Source organism: Hippocampus comes, unplaced genomic scaffold, assembly GCF_001891065.2.
Source record: "Hippocampus comes isolate QL1 unplaced genomic scaffold, H_comes_QL1_v1.1 scaffold122, whole genome shotgun sequence".
Classification (NCBI taxonomy): domain Eukaryota; kingdom Metazoa; phylum Chordata; class Actinopteri; order Syngnathiformes; family Syngnathidae; genus Hippocampus; species Hippocampus comes.
This window is the reverse complement of record NW_017842059.1, coordinates 5,393,706-5,412,000: the sequence shown is the minus strand read 5'-3', so window position 1 is coordinate 5,412,000 and position 18,295 is coordinate 5,393,706. Positions and strand designations below refer to the sequence as shown.

General features: G+C 41.0%; 1 protein-coding gene across 7 annotated transcripts in view; it reads right to left on the bottom strand.

Annotated features, from left to right (window-relative positions):
• Window positions 1-18,295, bottom strand: part of LOC109510841 (centrosomal protein of 164 kDa-like) — a 33,152-nt gene that overhangs the window by 9,320 nt on the left and 5,537 nt on the right. Inside the window, exons 6-27 of one of the 7 annotated variants that reach the window (XM_019861482.1) lie at window positions 17,348-17,455; window positions 17,169-17,249; window positions 16,767-16,865; window positions 12,837-13,361; window positions 12,492-12,803; window positions 11,892-11,945; window positions 11,499-11,617; window positions 10,585-11,223; window positions 9,984-10,115; window positions 8,557-8,743; window positions 8,382-8,456; window positions 8,194-8,337; window positions 7,161-7,304; window positions 5,416-5,499; window positions 5,274-5,342; window positions 4,944-5,203; window positions 4,670-4,828; window positions 3,996-4,140; window positions 3,810-3,914; window positions 2,185-2,287; window positions 1,843-2,088; window positions 1,668-1,734 (exon numbers count right to left, since the gene is read on the bottom strand). In XM_019861482.1, coding sequence (XP_019717041.1) covers window positions 1,668-1,734; window positions 1,843-2,088; window positions 2,185-2,287; window positions 3,810-3,914; window positions 3,996-4,140; window positions 4,670-4,828; window positions 4,944-5,203; window positions 5,274-5,342; window positions 5,416-5,499; window positions 7,161-7,304; window positions 8,194-8,337; window positions 8,382-8,456; window positions 8,557-8,743; window positions 9,984-10,115; window positions 10,585-11,223; window positions 11,499-11,617; window positions 11,892-11,945; window positions 12,492-12,803; window positions 12,837-13,361; window positions 16,767-16,865; window positions 17,169-17,249; window positions 17,348-17,455 — 3,857 coding nt within the window. Of the gene's footprint in view, window positions 1-1,667; window positions 1,735-1,842; window positions 2,089-2,184; window positions 2,288-3,809; window positions 3,915-3,995; window positions 4,141-4,669; window positions 4,829-4,943; window positions 5,204-5,273; window positions 5,343-5,415; window positions 5,500-7,160; window positions 7,305-8,193; window positions 8,338-8,381; window positions 8,457-8,556; window positions 8,744-9,983; window positions 10,116-10,584; window positions 11,224-11,498; window positions 11,618-11,891; window positions 11,946-12,491; window positions 13,362-16,766; window positions 16,866-17,168; window positions 17,250-17,347; window positions 17,456-18,295 lie in introns of all 7 variants that reach the window. The other 6 variants (XM_019861480.1, XM_019861479.1, XM_019861478.1 and 3 more) reach the window with 6 other exon arrangements.

Genomic DNA, 18,295 nt, shown 5'->3' with positions numbered 1-18,295 from the left:
ATTCATAAATGTATATCATATGATTTTATTTCTTTTTCTCAGTATAAATAACACGTACCCTGACTGTTCTACTCTTTGAATAAAATCACTTCATTCAAGCGTTAGGGAGTGCAAAGGGTTATGATGGAGGGGTGTTGCAAATCATGAACACCTGCCAAGTGGTATGATAGCATTGTTTTATACATGTCCTCGGCTAGGCCTCAATTTCAAACTCAGTCCTTGGTCCTTGGCCTTGGCCTCGGAAGCAAGTCCTTGGTCCTTGTCTTTGGCCTCGGAAAACTTTTCAAGTCCTTGGCCTTGGCCTTGCCTCAGAAAATTTTCCAAGTCCTTGGCCTTGGCCTTGGCCTCGGAGGCAAGTCCTTGGCCTTGGCCTTGGCCTCGGGTTGCCGGTCCTTGGACACATCCCTGCCTGCTAGGGACGTGCCTTTAGCGTCCTCTTACACGCCCACCCGTCTTCACTCATTGGCGGACTTCCGCCTACCTGTCGTCACTCACGCCCGCCTTTTCTCTGTATAAACAGCGTGCCAAAAGTGCTCTCAGTCAGGCTTTGGAACTCGGCGCATACACTAAACGGTCCACATTATAAGGCATCCTGTCCATTTTGGAGAAAATTTAAGATTTTTAATGGCGCCTTATAGTCGTGAAAATACGGTAGGTTGATGAGCCTCTGGTGAATAAAGAGCAGATAGCCTGTTGAGTACGATGTATGCCACTGACGAGATTCTTACTTCTTTGGAACTATTTTGTGTGGAAGGTTACCGTGTTCCGTGTCCATATAAATAAAGGGGGTGGAGCTTCTCTGTGTTCGTCTGACAGCGACGGTGCACTGAGGCACGTCGAGGGCGGTGCAGTGGTGCGACCACACTGAAAATAAAACATCTCCAGTGTTGTGCCTCGAACCAACTGTAGTCGTCCAAAATGATGTCTACACAAAACCATAGAGAGACTTCTGCGCAAGAAGGACCAACAGAATCAACATAGCCTGACTGCTGTGTTCAAAGCAAACTTAAAAAAACAAAGTATACAACCATAGCTTAAATCCACTATAGGCTGAGTACTAGTTTACCTTAGATGTGCACTTTATAATTTTATATTGCTCTGTTTTGATTCCCTAAAAAGAGCTGTTGAAGGAGCTGTTGTGTGACAAAATATTTTTTTCACTGTTGTTGATGGACAGTCATATTGTGTGAGAGATTATGTGTGAATAACTGCTCCAAGTGAAAAATGTTCATGTAAAATTGAAAATCGAAATTGTTGTTTCAGTAAATATTTGCATTTTGCACATAGAAAACTGATCCATGATTCCATGTTGATGAGAGCATTAAAACGGGAAAAAATAGGACAAAAAATATAAAAGGAAATTAGGAAACGATAAAAAAAATGTGAGTAATCACGATTAATTATGGGTTAATTATGACAGTTGCGTTTTTAATCACGATTAAACATTTTAATCATTTGACAGCACTAATATATGTAGAGAGCGAGAGAGAGAGAGAGAGAGAGAGAGAGAGAGAGAGAGAGAGAGAGATGATCACTAATCCAAAACCAGATATAGTGCCCCTTGAGGCGGTCAAGAGTATTGCAGGTATTACACTTGACACGCTTTTTAAGTCATTTCGCTCTTTGAGCGATTCCAATTTAGACTACAAAGGCAAATATTTGTTTACCTCGCAGGAGTATAGGATGGAGGTGAGGTGAATTTCCTTGGGGTGCTGGAGTTGAGTGCAGCTGCTTCTGGGGAACAACAACAACAACACCACCAATACCCGACAGTTTAGGCTGAACAACAACGATCACTGCTCACATCGAACAAGTGATGAAGAATGGCTCTACTGTGTATACCAGGAAAGATCTCTCTCCATCTGCGGAGTGTGGCATCATCAGCAGTTCTCAGGCCACTCATGATGGAGCTGTCCGGATAGGGGGTCAATCCGGGTCCGCCTTGGGTTGACGACTTCCAAAGTGGGATAGGTTGGCCTAGAGTGGTTGAAGATCTTGTTGCAGAGGATGCGTTGCCCTGCTTCTGGGTTAATGATCCTAGAGCACCTAAAACGGAGTCGAGCTGGCCTGAGAACATCACACCGCCTCCTAATAAGTGAGAGGATAACAGATGAGATGAGGAAGGAAAAAATGTATTCAAAATATTTTTAGTTTCCCCTTGGGCAAAAGACCATTGTTTGTCACCTGGCTCATCAGGGGCGTCAACAGTGGTGCTTAAGTCTGAATCTGTCACATCAAATGTGACCTTCCTGTCTCCAGCAAACAGCGACGCATCTTGAAGGAATGACTGCAAAGGGAATCAAGAAAGTGAAAGTATTATAGCAAGAGCAATGTGCAAATTAAAAACGAGTGCTCAACACACAGTAAGGAATCACTGCAGTACCTTGGATCAGAATTACAGGGCCCAGCCGATTAAATCAACTGTTGACAGCCCTTTAACCCTTTCAGGGACAGCGGTTGCTACAGTGGACAGCTTATCATGTCATCAGGTTACAGGATGCATGAAAGGGCTAAAAGTCCAATGTTTGCCACTTGTTTTTACCATTTGTACTCTCACGACATCAGGCAGTTTCACACAAGTAACACTGGTGTCAATTTTTATTACATGGAACTTTTGAATCCTGAAAGGAGCCCTTTTCGAGGTATTGATAGGGAAATGGAGCAATATTGTAGAATTTGACAAATATCTGTCATCCCCATCTTTGTCTCTAGCCTTGCAGCCACCAACACAGCGAGCCTGCAATTTAATGCAAGGAACGGATGTGACGTCACATCAATGACTGGGCCTTTCTCTGCACCCACCAGTTGCTTGCTATTGAGTGAGTGATCGGCCAGATAGTAATTGTTGTCATATCTGGTGCTCAGGGGCTCGTATCTCAAATCCGCAATTGCTCTTCGTTAACCATTAACTCACTGAATCCATTCAAATGGATTATTAATTGTACTTCTGCTGTAAAACACATCAGAAATAGTCCAAAATAATGGAACTGATAGGAAGTGATAGATGAAGCGGGTGGCCCGGTGGTCGACTGGTTAGCGTGTCAGCCTCACAGTGCAGAGGTGCAGGGTTTGATTCCAGCTACGGCCTTCCTGGCTGGAGTTTGCATGTTCTCCCCATGCCTGCACCCATGCCTGCATGGGTTTTCTCCGAGTACTCCCACATTGCAAAAACATGCGTGGTAGGTTAATGGAACACTCCAAATTGTTCCTCGGCGTGCGTGAGCGCGGATGGTTGTTCGTCTATGTGTGCCCTGCGATTGGCTGGCAACCAATTCAGTGTCCCCCGCTTACTGCCCGAAGACAGCTGGGAAAGGCTCCAGCACACCGCGACCCTTGTGAGGATAAGCGGATCAGAAAATGGATGGATGGATGGTGGGTAAATGAAGCACACTTTTACCGACACCATATATTGTTCAAAGCGCTTTGCCAAGTACACTCTTTTGAAAAGCTTATCAGCTGTATACCTGTATGAGTTCAAGGTGACAGACACTGCATAACCAACAGGATCCCCTACCATACACTGATCGATTTTGCAAGACAGTTAACCACATCCACTGGTCATCTGGGCCCATTGTTTTAGCAGGCAATATTCCACAGTCTGCAGTGTTGTCGCTTGTTCCTTGTTGTTGTGCAAAGTAAAACTGGAATTGGCCATAACAATGCAGAGAAAACTCAAACCTGTGGTTTCCTAGCCAATATTAGCCATTGGCTAGGAAGTATAAAGAAGCTTTTAGATATGCTTCCGCATAAAGGCCTTTGCTGCCGGGGGCCCTCCCATGACTGTATGAGATATGATGCACAATGCTAACCTCCTCAGCTATGGAACCTTCAAGCTGCTTAAGTTGTTCTTTCCTGCGATTGAGAGCATTCCCACTAGTAACCATCTGCTGGCTCACATACAAACGTCTTGCCTCCTGACAATAGAATGAAAATGCAACAGTTTCTTTGAATACGCAACAAGAATATGGATCACTTCTTACTATCTGCTGAGTTACCTTTGCTTCTAGGTTGGATTGCTGAGTGGAGTTGCTGTGGGCCACGTGCAGGGTCTGTTTCTGCATTAGTCGGCTGCTCTCCTTCTCCAGGAAGAGTTTGGTCTTTTCGATGGATGTACAATGTGAGGAGTTCAATCCGCCAAATCTGAATAGATGGGTGCAGAGTCATATTTTCAATGGCAGCAAGCTGTCGACTTTTAGTCACGTAAAAAAAATATATATATATATATATATATGGACGCAAGAACTGTAATGAAAAAAAAGATTTTTCTTCTTTTTCGACAGGCCTCCAAAAATATTGGAATGATGAGGCCGATTCCTTCTTTTTTTTTTTTTTTTGGGACACTGGTAACCTTTGGCATCAAAATGAATGATTATGAGACAAGAAATTTTACATCTGCACTACATGCAAATTCAAACATTGTATTTTCAACCAACTACCACATTCTCAGGAGAGCAACAATATACATATATTTACATGCGGTACTTGACTTAGACTAGGCTTAAAATAGAAGTGAATAATAGGTGGTTTCAAATCGGTGATCCTCTGTTGATGTCAAAATCCATTTTTTTGTCCTACTGAAAAAAAAAAGGATTTGGCCTCATTGTGCCATCACCTTTGGAGGTCAGCGTAAATCAGTACATTCAAGTAACAAAGGCTGTACTGTACTTACTCAAGGATGTCGCTTTGACTGTCAGGTGCATTACAGGGAAGCGGTTCCTCCAGGTCATCTACATGCAGCGATGAGTCTCTTTGGCCACTAGAGGGCAACTTCACCTTATTTTTGTCCTTTTGTCTGGAGCCAATCCCTCCATTGCGTATTTCTAACTCGCTAACAGGAATGAAGTACAATTCAGAGGAAATCGATTATGTTCTTAAAATCCAGCTTGCAATGTGATAACAACTTCATGTTCAATATCATGGCTACATCTGTGAACATTTCATACCTGACCCTGCGACTGAGCCGGTTGCATCGTTCCTCCAGCAGAGCCACCTTGCTCTCCAGTCGCTCCTTGTCCTCCTTCGCCTTCATGCTTTCCTCCCGGACTTTGTCTCTCTCCTCCCTCAACCTCGCCTCGCCCAGCCGGGCCTCATTTCTCTCCTCCCGCACCACGTACAGGAGTTCTTGAGCTTGAGCTTGCTCCTCCCTTCTCCTCTCCAGCTCCAGCTTTAGCTGGTCTCTCTCGAGGGTCATTTTGTGTAAGGCCTGGATACATGCAAATACAACCTTTACCCATATGTAGTTCACGTCGTCCGTCTGCATAACACACCCTTACCCCTGTCCGTTTGTCGAGATCCTCCTCTTCTTCCCCAAGCACCTTCCTCTTCCTCTTCAGATCTGCAGTCTTAAGAAGGGACATTATTAGTCCTCGTACAGTAGCTTGAGTTTTATTCTGGTGAGTTCTGAACAATTTGTACCTTGCTGTATAGCATTTCCTCCTCTCTCTTCAGCTCTTTGGCTCTCAGCTCCAACTGACTGATCAGATCCTTCAGTTCTGCCTCCTGCAGAAAGAATAAAAACATTTAAGGAATTGAACATCGTTTATTTCCTTTTTGTTTTTTGTTTTTTTTTTTTTACAGCATACTAAAAGCAAGATAAAGTCAGAGAAAGAAAAATCAATGTTTATGCACCTTTCACTCGTTGTGTAAAAGTATGTTGTACAACCAAATTTTCATTTCCAGTCAACGGCGGAGAGTTATGTCAAGTACGCAACATAGATGCGCATTAATCATGGCGGCGAGAAAGTGTACAGTATAGACATGATGACAAAATGTGTTCGCTTGTATAGGAACACTTTAGATTTTGTAAGAAAGGAGATAGTCGAGACCAGAAGGTTGCTGTGTATATCCTTTGCAAATGCCCAGTGAAATGTAAGGGGAACATGACAATTTGTCGACGCACCACGACAGTTGTACCAAGGTACCGTATTTTCCGCACTGTAAAGGCACACCTAAAAGCATTAAATTTTCCCAAAAGCCAACAGTGCGTCCTACAATCCTTAAATATAGTCTCTTAATATTCCCCATTGATTTGTTTCCCCGTTAGTGTTCCTATGCCATCTACTGGTGATTATGAGCAGGAACCAATTGTAACCTCAAAGGGTTCTGCCCAACACTAATTGACTTGTGCATTCCCCAACACACACTCAAATAGACAACTACTTTGTGAGCTCTGCGCAGCCATTATGAAACGAAGATACTACCAAAAGCATAGTAAACTATTGACTAACCGAAGAAAGGAGCCAACCAAGACTTCTAAGGATATAGGTAAGCCCACGAGGTTTGTGTGCCTTTTTGTTGAATCAAGTGTCTTCATAACTTTTGTGTTTCATTGATTGTTTTGTAATACCATTTGTATTTATAGTGATCTCTTGCTACATGGCACTTCATTTATCGTGGCTTCACTACATCGTGTTAATTTTTTTCCAAAGTTCTGTATTCAGAAAAAAATGCTGAATGGCTCAGAGGGTTTGTACATGGCTGTATGCATGATTGGTTCCCGGCGCGACGTCGACCAATGACAGCACGAGTGGATGTATCCCATGAGCTGATTGGCTACGCATCTTCGCAGCCCCGCCCAGCACCTTCCCTTGTGTCTCGTCACGTGGTTAACTCTCTGATCGCGAGAAGTGAGGGAACACTGTATGTTTCATATCCGTGTTTGTGGCCAGTTCTTATTGTTACAGCTGCAGTGGTTGTGAAGGTGCTATAAAAATATAGCTGTATTGTATTGTATTGTATTCCCTTTGGCGTACCACCATCCAATGGATGCATAGCGCAACCGCAGCCACTATTGAAGCTTCTATTCTATGCGCCTTATAATGTAGTGCGCCCTGTTTATGAAAACAGTTTTAAATTATGTTATTCATTGAAGGTGCGCCTTAAAATTCAAGCACACACGCATTGAGTGAAAGCAGTGCGACATTACTTGTTTGTTTTCCTTTAAAGACATGAAGAACTTACTTTTGTATTTTTTTTGATTTTCAGTTTTACAAACATTAAAAAAAAAAATCATAAAGTGCTTGCTTGATTTCAACGATCAACAGCTGCGTGGAGAAGAAAAAGCTGTCTCTGATTTCCTTCATCAGTCTTTCTCCTTATTAAAAGTTCAACATTTTTCCTCAACCACATGACGCACGTTGCATGAGTCTGTATGATCTTACCCTATGTGAATGTGTCAGCTGTGCCTTCTCTATTTCACTGTCAAGTTGCTTGTGGAGTCTTTCTAGCTGAAGAGCGTGCGAGGCCTGAAGATGCTCTCTGTCAACCTGCAGAGTAGAAAGCAAGCGGTCCCTCTGGACACTTTCCTGTCACAAATAAACATAAATATTCAAATTCGAAAGTTAAAAGCAACACAAAGTTCATCTTTTACGTCCAATAAAGTGAATGCCAAAATTATGATAAATCCTCAATTTAAGTCCATGGGATCTCATTTTTAACTGGAAATGATCGTGCTTTCGTCTCCTCCCGTCACTTAAGCACATTGTGTGCTGCCCCGAGATGTCTCAAGATGGCATCTAAGCCCTGTCTAAATAGGAACATAGTACAGTAATTTGTCCAAGGAAGGACTGTAAAATGATATGATACTTGACAGAGACATGCTTTGTATGTCGGGGGGAAGCTAAACTAAGCCTGGGCTGTTAGTGGACATTATGGAAAAACTTCACTTCATGTTATAGTATGCCCATTTTTTTTTTTTTTTTAATTCCAGTCATCTGTAAGCCATTTATTTTTTAGGGTAATATTGTCAGACAAGTTAGAAATTATAAGTGTTTTAGGATCATAGTTTGCTGTAGTTTCCTGTTTAAATTATTAATGTAGACAATACTCAGCAGTTTTCAAAGGTAATGGTGTCAGATACTTGCCTTTGTTTTTATGCATTTGGATTTACGGCTTGATTCTTGGCCCCGCGATAACAAATGTACTTACTCCCTAAGACCTAAGTCTGGATATTAAAATAAAGTATGTATTGTCACTATTAATATAAAAACTCAACAGGCATAAATCAATGACAACAAATATGAATCAAAAAGCCTATTGACACGAAATAATACACAATATTTATTGCTTATGGGTCTGTTCGGAGGAGTGTTGCTTCTCCATCTAATTATCTGAACGCAGGCTTGCCAAAATTATAGGTGGCTTTCGATAGACGTCTTTCTCAACACAACAAGCGAGCAGATATATTCTTCTAACCTCCTCCAGTTGTTTATCTCTGATGTTGTTAAGCTCTCTCCTGTGCTCCTCCCTCAGCTGTTCCAGCTTCTTCTCATGGTCACGCTGCACTTCTTCCCGCACTTCCAGCAGCAAATCTGACAGCTGCATGGGAAAAGTAAATGTCTATTGAAAGCTTTATGACAGTGAACTGGCTTTCAATAAAGTACCTCTCTGTGGTACTCTGCTAGCTGCTGTTCAGGACGTGGACCAATCAGCTCCCTCCTCCTCTCTGTGCCACTGACCTTTTAGCACACAAATAAAAACAGACAGCAACAAAATTATAAAGATGTCATAGAGAGTTTACATGCTTATTGCTGTTTTTTCAGAACAAAACTCAACCACCTCCTTTTTAAAAGAGTTTAGTTTCTCTTCTTGAAGTTTCTTTTTCTCTGCTTGCACCTTTCCTTCTGACTCAGCCTTCAGATGCTCAATGTCCACCTTATTCTGAGTCTCCAACTTGTCACGCTCTGCTGCCTTTTCTTCTTCAAGTGTGATCCGCAAATCTTTCAGCATGGCTTCACTCTCTTCCCTGAACAAAAAAAAAAAAAGAATTATATATAGTGTATAAAATAGTCTAAGTACATTACTTTCATGTGACCGTTCAGTCTTGTTCATAGATTTGCCTCAAAACACTTTTATGAATACTAACTTATCAGAATAATGATTAAGCTATTTGACCTACCGTATTTTCAGCACTATTAGGCCTAAAAGCATTACATTTTCTCAAAAGTCGACAGTGCGTCTTAAAATCTGATGTGTCTTATATATGGATCAATATTCAGATTTCTTGGACATAGTATTTTAATTATTCTGTACAGCACCTTGTTACAGTTGCAGCGGTTGTGAAAGCTCGATATAAATAAAGCTGTTTTGAATTGCATTGTATTCCTTTAGCGTCGCTCTATCTAGTGGATTCATAAGGCAACCGCAGCCACTATAGTAGCTTCTATTCTATGCGCCTTATAATGTGGTGTGTCCCATATTTGAAAACAGTTTTAAAATAGGCCATTCATTGAAAGTGCGCCTTATTCCCCGTAGCACCTTATACTGCGGAAAATATGGCACATTAAGTTGAACTGAGGCAAATTAAACACGGGACTTTATCTGTGGCCTATGAAGCTTCTCAGCTTTAAAAAAAAAAAAAAAACAACCAAACACACACAAAAAAAAAAGAAGCTTTATTCATCTGTAGGGTGATTTTCCTGGGAAATGTCCACCTTTAAAAACCACCAAGAAGCTTCCAGGTAGAATTTAGAATCACCCAGGACTTCCTAACTGCAGTTGGAGTGTATTCTCTTTCTGCACTGTGGCTTGCCCTTCTGCTGAAGTCCCACCTCCCCGAAATCTGACTGCACTCTCATTGGCCAACTTCTAGTCACCGCTGATACAATCACTGGGTAGTCCAGATGTCCAGTCATTGTAGAAACACCACGGATAAGCCGTGATACTCAGCAGGTGTACATCATACTTGATCTGCTGCTCCACCCTATTTGCAGCACACAGGGAGTAGGGGAACGCTGAACACAAAATATTGATAATGAAAACAGATATTGAGAGGGCTGACTACTTCTGTGACAGCTTACCGATCAACATGAAACACCTAACACATACCTGTATCGTGGCGCCCATAAATTCCCCTATTCACAGATTTTAAAAAATATTTTCAAGATGTTTTTGTTTGTTTGTTTTACGAGAGACGAATTTGTGTTTTCCCATTTTGAAAATAACTGCATGAAGCAACTGCTCCCATGCACCTGAGTGACTCTGACCTGAGCTCATGAAGCTGCTTATCTCTCTCCTTCAAAGCAGATTCTTTCAGTGCTTCCAGGATCTTGTCAGACTCCGCGTTCAACCTTGCCTCCTCTTCTTGCCTCTTGGACAAAAGATGCTGTTTCAGAGCCCTGACAAGGCAGATAAACAAATTAAGTACGAAAAACAGAGCTTAAAGTTTTTTTTCAACAGAAAATGTCATTTGATAACAACATGTAAATTACATATTGCAATGACCTTACACATCTTGGTTTGAATAGCACTCAAAATTAGTTTTTGATAAACAATAACCCCAATTTTTTTATGTTTTAAAACTGTGAGTAGTGATAAATGTAGATGACACTGTTCAATATCACAATTACTACATTTTTGACACTCTGGAAAATACCAAACTGTACCATCCTGGATATCGTACCGAAATATGAAAGAACCTCAGCAGAAAAAAACGGTAATGGGGAAGGTGTGTTGAATTTCTTCATCCTTTTTGTATAAGCTTTCCCACACAAAATTTCAGTTTAATTTAGAGAGGATGTTAAAAAACAAAAGTTGTGAAAGTCTAGACCTCTCTCTGCTTGTAGATCATAATTACAACTACAGTACCTCAGTTTATCTTTGCTCTCTTCTGTAAGCTTTTCTTCCTCCTGTTCGTGGTCTCTCAGCTCCGCTTGGAGGAGACACTTTCTTCGCTCCTTCTCCTGCATTAATCGGTTCTTCTCTGACTCCTCCTCTCTCTTTAAGTCCTCCATGAAGAGAGAGATTCTCTTCTCCTTCTCCCTTTTCAAACGTTCCTTCTCTTCTTCTTCCTCTCTGCTCATTGTCTCCTGAAGATCAAACGATCTATTTTTCTTCTCCCCCATTATTTGCTTTTTGCTCTTCTCCACTCCCCAAATGGCATCCCCACTTTTCCTGTCTTGCTCCCCGCTACTCTCATTTACACTCTTTTCGTTTTCAGTCTTCCTCCACTCATTTTCTTCCTCCCTCTCTTCTTTCTTCTCACTTTTCCTGATTCCAAAGTTTGAGCCTTCTTCTAATGGGCTTGCAGAACTCCGTACGGCAGTTTCTCCTTCGTTGATTTGGGTGCTGGAAGTTCGGCACAGTCGGCGTCTCGATGTTTCAGGCCTGTGCAGATTCATAGCTGAGCTGAGACCAGCTTCTGTTTGTTGATTCTGAACACTTGATTGGTGGAGCACCAGTATGTCGACTTTTGGAGATGTAGGTTTGTTTTCGTCTGCAGCCTGCCTGTGGAGAAAGTGCATTTCTAAAGTTAATTTCTGAAAATAAATCACAGTATTCATTAATTTGAATAGTAGCTATTCTGAGACCACAAAATGTGATTTTCATTCATTCATCAGTTTTAAAGATTGGTGTAGTCCATGACTTTCTTCTGTCTGGTATAAATGTGCAGGAAGTATGAGTGGCAGAGTGGAAACACAACAAGGTAGCTGGTGTCTAGAGAGTAATATGTAGATATGGTATAACATCAGTTTACCATAAACAGCATGGAAGCAACTAACCTCTTGGCAGTCTTGCCTTTGATACACTTATCCATTTCAGCTTCCATATCTTCATCATTATCCTCCAATGGACTCACAGAGCCAGACAGATCATTAAGGTCCAAAACCTTTTCCGACATCTTTGTGAGACAAATAAGAAAAAAACAGTTTATCGAATAATTCAAATAGGAGCTCGTTGCGTAGGTTTCACACTGAGCAATTTTTCCTTTAGCAATGTTATAACGACCAAGTGCAATGTCCCTCAATTGCAACACAAACCTCTGTCAAAGGTGAACCGTTAAAAAAAAGTGTGGGGGAGTGATATACTGTAACTTGGTCAGAGAAAAAAAATCACGTGATAAACATTCAACTGAGTGATGGATAAATGGAAGTCACGCTGCATAATCACAATACCTTCATGTTTATGGAGGATGACCCAGGTTTAATGTCATCGCTGGCATCAGAATGCTGCAATTAACCACACACACGCACACACGCACGCACGCACGCACGCGCACGCACACACACACACACACACACACACACACAAAATCACCTAATTAACAAGAAACCACTTAGCCATTGTAGACATGGACACATGGATTTGCCACTTTTATCAAATGCACATATTCACAAAAGCATTGTCTAGAGAAGCTATAACACGACCAAGCATTTATGCTGCAAATCCGATGCTTCCGTTGTGTAAACCAACACGTGTGGTCAAAACAAAGTGAGCATGCATGCTGAGAAGTAGGCCAGCTTTAATGACAAAGGATTTGGGATCCCGACTCTGACTGATACTGTACATCACACATGATTCACAAAAAAAAAAAAAAAAAAACTAAAATATGAACAGCCTGCACTGTAATTTATATCTGCCTGTGCTCCGAAAGACTGGAGTTGCATTTTTGGAAACTGGCACCGCATGCTTACAGCTGATAAGTATCTGGAAGGTTAAGCTAGCAACAAGTCATATGAGCACACAGCACACAGAGATTTAACAGCAAACCCTACCTCTGCAGGAAGGGGGGATTTATTATTCACATTCTCCATCTTGCCAGGTTTCCTCTTTTGGTCACAGACTGGAAGGACACCGTGTTTTGCCTTCTTGCTGCACTGGTCAGATTGAGTTGTTGCCATCTCCAAAATCTCCATGGCCTCCTCATTCAAAGATGTTGATTGAGCCTTTTGGGAATCTGATTCGCCTTTCAACTCTTTTCTCTTCCCATGTGTTTCTCCATCATCACTGGCTACACAACTCTCCAACACCTCGTCTTCGTCGTCTGTCAGTTTCCTCTGGCTCAAAGAGCATCGCTCCAAATCTCCATGACTGTCACCATCCTCTTCCCCTTCTCCATCTTGTCCACCAGAATCATCTGCAGTACTCTTATGCACAACTCTCTCATAGTGAGTCTTCTTCACATCTCTGTCATTATTTGGGGAAACCTTGACAAGATTATTGCCTTCCTCTTTCTCCTGCACATCTCCTTTCATCACCTCTGCAAACTCCATCTTTTCCTTGTCCAAGATATCCTCATGATGGACTCTCTCAGGTCTGCCATCTTTGTCACATATATTGTCCAAATTGTCCTGGTCTAGTGAAAAGTCAAAACCGCCACCGTCCCCTTTGCCTTTCTTGTCACTCTCATCATGACTGGATTCTTTATGCTCATTTTCCAGAGTCCCGTGACCTCCCCCTTGCTCGTTGTGAACATCACCATCATCCCCTTTTTTGTCTCCACTTTTCTCATCCGCTTCCTCATCTTTATCTTGGGCTTCTTCTTTGTCCTCGCACTCCTCAATAGGCTTTCCACCTTCGACCACAGTCTCACTGAGAGGGTTTCGAACTGCCAGAGGGGATAAACGGCGGCCTCTCAAAGAGTCCTTGGGTAAACAGTCCATCCATTCCAAACAGATACGAGGAAGAGAAAAGTAGGAAGGGGTGGTGAGGGAAGCAGGCAGACAAAGACAAGTCAGATCATTTGAACACGCATGCAAAGATAGTGGTGGTGACAATCTTGACAAATACATGCAGGACTGACAGATGGTGTTTTGAAAGACATATTAGATGATCCTAAGTACACATGGAAAATACAGAACATATTAAATAAAGACACATGCATGTGATTTAAAAAAAATGTCAAATAATTGTGTAAGCGGAAACCAAAATGTATATAAGTTTGGCCTACTGAGCACATTGTTAAATAAGCCACAGCTATTAAAAAATATAAATAAATAAATCAAAACTTTGCAAGTTTGCAATAAAAAAAAAGTGACTTATTTGTTTTAACTGTTGGACATTACAAAATGGTGTGAAAAAAACTTCTCAAACCCCATCTTGTAGCTCTAAAATCTAAGCAATATGAGTTTAAAGAACTCACCACGCTGGAAAAAAATCAACTAATCAGAGGCAGCAGGCATGACCAATGAAGGTTAAGTATTTGCCGTAAAATTGCGGGCACACTCATTTGTCATAGCAAGTAGAACTCTGTGTGCGTGTGATATATATATATATATATATATACATATATACACACACAATATATATATATATAAACTCATTTCTATTCTTTGGCTTTTGACTCAGCATGACTCGGACTTGATTTTTATCTTTATTGTTTGCGCTACTGTTTATTGTTGTATATCTGATATTTGCTCCATGTACAGCGCTTTCTATACAGCGGTGGTTGTTTTAAAGTACTCAATAAATAAAGCTGAGTTCAGTTGAGTTAAATTAAGGTGAATAAAACAAACACGAGGATGACAATACTGTTGGAATTTAGATGGCAAAACAGTAACAGTGACAGTAGGTGGAGAGCAGGACAAAGAGGAAGGCACAGTGGCAGCCATGCCCATAGGATAGGTCCCAGCAGCACAAAAGCTACTCAAACACATCCTGGGTCATGGTGCAAATGTTACAAAAGATTGAAAGACAGAAAGATGAAAAAAAGATACACAAGATGAAAATATGATTCAATTACAGATTGGTGAAAAGGTTTTGAACATGTCAACACTTCCCTCATAGAGACAATAACAATTTTACCAGAACTAAATACAAGAGACAACAGGTGGTAGTTACTGATGCGATGAGTGCTGACAAAAGCTGGCCAGCAAGGCAAGCAGTGGAGTTTTCTGACAATAAAACTAGTCCAGGTGTGATTCGTAAAAAATGCATATGAGTTTAAACATTTCTAAATCAAAACAAGTTCATCCTGTGATCAACTTGGCTCAATAAATGTATTTTATCACCCGTTATCGAACACACCGCCCAGTATCATGAAGCACTTGATTTTCAGCAAGCTCTTGAGGCTTTAAATTTTGGAACGCTAATGACAAATTACAAACTAACCCAGCCGCTGGGGGGCAGTGCCCTCCCCTGGGGGTGCACTGTTCCCCAGTGCCGGTCCCAAGCCCGGAGAAATGGGGAGGGTTGCGTCAGGAATGGCATCCGGCGTAAAACTTTTGCCAAGACGACCATGCGAGTTGGTAGGACGGTTTACAGGGGCGGATGGAAATTACTGACTCGCTGTGGCGACCCCTGAATAGGGACGTGCCGAAAGGAGAAGAAGAAGAAGAAGAATGACAAATTACAAACTGAATTCACCTCTTTATACCCAGAGGTACTTCTTCTCTAAGTAAGGTCGTCAGAAATGAAGCAAGCACAGCAATTCAATCACGAAGAGTATTTTTTTTCTGTTCAGTAATGTAAATACAGTAACATATTTGACAGCTTGATAAAGGAACAATTAAAGTGTTTTTACTCTTTTCCTCAGTATTTTGTACAATACTAAATTTGAAAATTCCTGGATAACAATAATTACGTACTTTTTGCATTATACACACATTTTCTTTTAAAAGCTTCTACATCCATTAGCCATGACAGAGACAACAACATTATGTTGGTAATTTCCAATGCTGCTAGTTGAGAGCAGCTATGGCATAAACTTTATATTGGGAGGTGGCCTCATAAGTTTGCTTTGCAGTGCGTGGGAAAGAGTGTCTTTTCAGTGTGAAGTTTAGGTAACGTGGGGAAAAAAAGAAAACTAATGAACATGAACAAAATTGTGGGATTTTTCGGTTCCTACTTTGAGATGGGGCAAAAAGAAACTGGAGAAAGCAGAAACAATTAATTTTCAATAAATGTACACTTTCTAAGACAATGATCCCCTACCACGGTCCAAAATGAAAGCCAGACATCATTAAAAAAAAAATTATGTTCCCAATTTTTTTTTTCAAATCTTCCACCAGTGTTCTCTCACTTTTTGAGGGTCATACGTTCCAAATCCTCCCCCACCCCCCCATAAATAAATTTCCACGAGGTAGAAGTTGACTTCCTTTTATTTTATTTATTTTATTAAATACTGAGATGCTGATTAAAGGGGACTGAGCTCTCTAATTTTCATCGTCTCGGTTTTTGTAAAACAAATCCCCCCCGCCCCCCCACACACACCAACTAAAAAAAATTTAAAAATAAAAAATAAACTTTTTGGACACTGTAATCCCAAAAGGGTAGGGATGATTGGCTTTCGGGTGAATTTTTTTGAATGAACCGAAAATGCACTACCAAATTGAAGTTGACTTGGTCTCAAAACTCTTTCAGGCACATGTCCAACTGTTCAGTGTTACAGTGCTTCTTACAGAATTTGCTGTTTTCTAACAAGAAACTGGAAAAAAAAAAAAGCAAAATTCACAAGAGGTTTTTTTTTCTCTCTCCCATGACATCCACTTCGATGCCTCTCTGTGACTCTTCCATTCTCTCGATCTCTGTTGCCACCTGCTGAAGCCACTCTGTGACACAGTGGTCAGTGGTCTCCTCTGAGAATATCCTATTTAAAGTCTCGCAGTGGCTCTGGTCTGGTCTCTGGTCGCATCTTAGTCTCATGATGTCAAAATGTGAACAACACGACTGTGAAGACTGTTAAAATATCAACTCTAATAGGACCGGGGAAATTTCTTGGCCAATTCATGGATCAAACAGGGGTTGTGAATTGTGAAATTTAGCTACTTGTGAGAGAACAGCAAATTGTGCAAAATGCATTGAAATATTGAAGAGTATGTACATTCAAAGGTTTTGAGAAGGTCAAATTAAGCTAACCTGTAGAGGTTAGAGTGTATTTAGATTCATATAGAAATTTCATTCCATCAATAATCCCTAACTCTGTGCACTTAGCGTATATTGTCGCTTTGCTTGATTGATGAAATAATAGCTCTGACAATACCTGAGATGACTTCTTAAAAATGTCATCACCAAAATGATGATGCATACAAAAAAAAAAACGTTGCATATACCTGTCGTGATGGTGGTTCAGCGCTCTGGCCTCCAGATATGTCCTGCATTTCTGGTTCAGTCCTTTCCTCTGCTCGAGCTGCTGCACTAGCGTCACTGTCCTGACCCACGTGTGTGCATGTAAATGCACAAGCACGCACACACACACACACACACACACACACACACACACACACACACACACACACACACACACACACACACACACACACACACGCACACACACACGCGCGCAAGAAACAGATTCAGTCATCGAGTAAGGTGTATAAGGGGAAACAATATTAAACAAGTCAACCCGATCATTTAAAAAAAAGTCCTGTTATTACAGAAGAGGACGTCGGCAGGCTAAAATGTAATACAATAACACAACCCAAAATACTTTTGGATCTTACGGTTCTGTGTACCTCATACTGTATGCCCCCTTTTAGGTCATTCAGATCTAGGTGGAGATTCATCAGTTGCTGATGTGAAGACGGTTGACTTGACTATAAACATTAAAAAAAAAAAACAATCATATCATTTAGTGACCATGTAGGCCAACTCCACGTGTCTATTAGGTAATTGCTCAATAGTTGTACTGCACCTCATTTTCCAAGATTTCATCATCATCGTCAAAGCCAGGCATGGTAAGATATACTTTTTCTTCCTTCTTGGAGCTTAAAACACTTGCAGCACCGCTCTTACGGAGTACCTTACAAGGAGGGTAATCGAAATTAACATTTTAAGTGCGGACAGTCTTGAAATAAACACACACATACGCATGAAAATAAAACACAAGTCAACAGTACCTTCTGTTGAAAAAAATTGGGAGTCTTAAATATTAATCGCAATAACATGGTAACTACAAAATTCCTGCAGAAATTTTAAACAGAACTGCTGACTCATGCACAGCTGTACATGCTGAACAGTTTTAAGTTGGAAGGGTTTAAACTGAGCAAGTGACACAGTAGGTTTAATATGGCTGCCCCACTGGGTTAGGCTTTGGTGCGCGAATACGGGATGTACGTAATATTTTGGCCAACATGGCCACCTCATTGGGGATGCTTACAGACAATAATCCGGGGTCTACCTAATGTTTTGGCCAATATCACCACCACGTTTGGCGACACCTGAGAAGAGAATCCAGGGTATGCCTATTTTTTGGGCCAATAACGCCACTTTGTTGGGTTAAAAACATAAATAAATGAATAAATACATACACCGAAAAAAAGAAGTGATCTGAGCAATTGTAAAATCCGAATTTAAAGAGCTGTATAGTCAGAATCAGAATCAGACTCGCCTTTATTGTCATTGTATTACATACAACGAAATTTGGGTGCCACTCCTTAGTGCATTTCGTAAAAAAATAAAATAACGGTTTAATAAATACAAAACAAAAAAAGTCTATCAGGAAGTGCCAATGTTCATGTTTTTAAGAAGTGGCTCAAGACATACCGTCTTAATTTAGCTTTTAATTAAGACCTACTTAATGTAATTTCTCTCTCTCTCTCTCTCTCTCTCTCGCTCTCTCTCTCTCTCTCGCTCATATATA